The sequence below is a fragment of the Hibiscus syriacus genome, unplaced genomic scaffold (genome assembly GCF_006381635.1).
Source record: "Hibiscus syriacus cultivar Baekdansim isolate YM2019G1 unplaced genomic scaffold, ASM638163v2 tig00117016_pilon, whole genome shotgun sequence".
Lineage (NCBI taxonomy): Eukaryota > Viridiplantae > Streptophyta > Magnoliopsida > Malvales > Malvaceae > Hibiscus > Hibiscus syriacus.
The window spans coordinates 6,268,870-6,271,479 of NW_024063525.1; the positions used below are offsets into that span (position 1 = coordinate 6,268,870).

General features: G+C 41.2%; 1 protein-coding gene across 1 annotated transcript; it reads right to left on the bottom strand.

The window, feature by feature from the left end:
* Window positions 1-227: 227 nt before the first annotated feature.
* Window positions 228-2,352, bottom strand: LOC120195577 (ABC transporter G family member 5-like). The gene has a single exon (XM_039197558.1). The coding sequence runs from the start codon at window positions 2,288-2,290 to the stop codon at window positions 413-415; it is 1,878 nt and encodes a 625-aa protein (XP_039053489.1). The 5' UTR covers window positions 2,291-2,352; the 3' UTR covers window positions 228-412.
* Between the last annotated feature and the right edge of the window lie 258 nt (window positions 2,353-2,610).

Genomic DNA, 2,610 nt, shown 5'->3' on the forward strand with positions numbered 1-2,610 from the left:
CAAAATCAATTAGTTGAACGAAATTAAAACGAAAATGATCATTTCAATAATTAACTCATTTTATAATTTGTAATATTTGATTTTAAATAATATATCCTTTGAAAGAATTATTTCAGTCTCATGATGTGGACTTGTGTGTTACCAGATTCATCAAACAAAATTGAAGAAGAATTAATATACATTTGTGGCTTGAAAAAGAAAACATTAAGAATCTTATAAACAAGAGAAGAACAATTGGTAGGTAGACTATTATGATATTTATTTCCTTATAATAATGTGTTACAATACAAACATTTTGTTGTTGTCCCTTTGGCTTTTTCTATCTTATGTAATTCCAAAATCATGTGAACCATCCTTTTGCAATACACGTGAGAGAGAGAGAGAGAGAGAGAGAGAACGAGGCGGAAACTGTTCAAGAAAACGATGCCCTAAGACTCCTGGTCGAGCATCGACACCTAACAATAACATAAGAAACGAACCTGTAAACCAAGATGAACCCCACCATCACTACCACATTCCTCCACCTGCTTTCTTCCCCGTACCCTTCTTCTCTAAGCACCGCCTCCGCCGTCACCAAGCAGCTCCCGAACATGTACTCCAAGCAGTTGCCCGATTTCGAGAACTCGTTTATCAAAAACCCTTCGAACGGATACTTGAACAAGGATATGTAATGCATGAAGATCCAGTAGTTTGGGATCTCATGGGATGATATGAAGTATCCGGAGAAGAGAAAGAATGAGCCCATCACGCCTGATATCACCGAGTTTCCGATTATGAAATTAGGGACCAGTGCACTGAAACACACCACCACTGAATTTGCAGTGTAGAGGATCAACCAAATCAACAGCAGGAAGTGGATGAAGGCGGTGAAATTTGAGTTGAGTCCGACTAACCAGTAGAGTGGAGTTGAGAACAGAATGGCTAGGATGAGTAAAAAGGGTAGGTATACTAGTCCGTTGGCAAGTGCGTAGGATGAAACTCTGTAGCTCCCGCATGAGGTTTCCTTCATTAGAATCTCTCTTTCTTGTAAAAATATCGGCAATGCTTCTGTTGTGCATGACAGTAAGAACGTTAATATAAATGCGAACAGACCCACTCTTTCTTCTGCCCCGGCTAGATCGTCTTTGGCATTGCGAAAGATGGAGCCTAAGACCAGCCCTGAAACCAGCATTTGGATCGTCCTGCATGCAAACAGCTCCTTGGTTCTGAATATGTTCTTGGAGAATCTGTGTGTGAGAATCATGGTCTCCTTCAGCCTCGAGTTGGCGAAATCTCTTGGAAAATCAATCCCAACATTCACGGTTTCTCCATCCACGACCTTGGATTGTTGAAAAAGCTGTTGAAGCGTAAACTTACCAGTTAGAGACGATGAGGCTCCTGAGAATCCTTGTTCTTGAACTTGTTCCGGTCCACCCTTTCGCTGCTGCTGAATAGCTTCGATCGACTCGATGGAGAATTCGACGATATTCACGTGAAGAGGAAGCTGCAACCCCATGTCCTTCAAATTTGAACCCAGCCGTTCCACCGTTCCTTGATGCAAAACCGAGCCGTTAGCCAGTAAAAGCATCGAGTTAAATAACTTCACAATGCGAAAACCAGGCTGGTGAATGCTGAGAATTATCGTTCTTCCCCTGGTTTCAGCCATGACCTTGAGCATATCGATAATCTGTAGCGCAGACGTGCTATCGAGACCTGAAGTCGGTTCATCGAGAATCAACACTTTGGGGTCATGAATCACATCCACACCTATAGAAACCCGGCGTCTTTCTCCACCAGATATCCCACGAACCCGATCATTGCCGACCCGAGCCTTGGCGACGTGGTCCAAGCCAAGTTCTTGTATCAAGGACTTGACCCTAACGCTCAGCTGAGTTCGAGAGAGCCTTAAACGTAACTTAGCGCTAAACATGATGGTTTCTTCGACTGTAAGGAGGGGGAAAAGAGTGTCGTTCTGGGTGACATAGCCGCAGATTTTCCTGAACTGAGCTTTATCAATGGCGGTTTTGTTGACGAAAATGGAACCACTTTGTGGGGTGAGTTTCCCAGCTAGGATCTCTAGTAACGAAGATTTTCCAGCTCCACTTGGACCAACAATGGCGAGAATTTCCCATGGTTTTGCTTTGCAGTTTACATTCTGTAGGACATGCCGGATTCCTGTTTTTTGTTGCTGGTTTTGATCAACTACTTCTTGCTGGTTTTTGTTGAAGATTTTAAAAGGGTTGTCTCTCTTGTGGGTATGGATCTTGTAGTCGATGCCTACTGCTTCAATCTCACAGCTTTGTTTCTTCATTGAAGAAAGCTCTCTGCTTCTTTTTTTTTTTTTCCTTTTTCGCTGCTCTTTCTAGTTTACTATCACACCTTTGTCTACCTCAACTTGTACTGAAAACTAGTCCTAAAAATAAAATATTCATTTTTTAATAAAAAAGTTTGGCTCAATCTGATTGACAGCAGTTAAACTAGACACAACGTGTCTCTCCAATTTATTTATATATTTTGACAGGAAGATTAATACAAAATAACTGAAATTTGAGATCTACACATCAATCTCATCAACTCTTATCTCAAGACTAAATTTAGTAACTTTTATATGATAAGTATATACTACCTGAA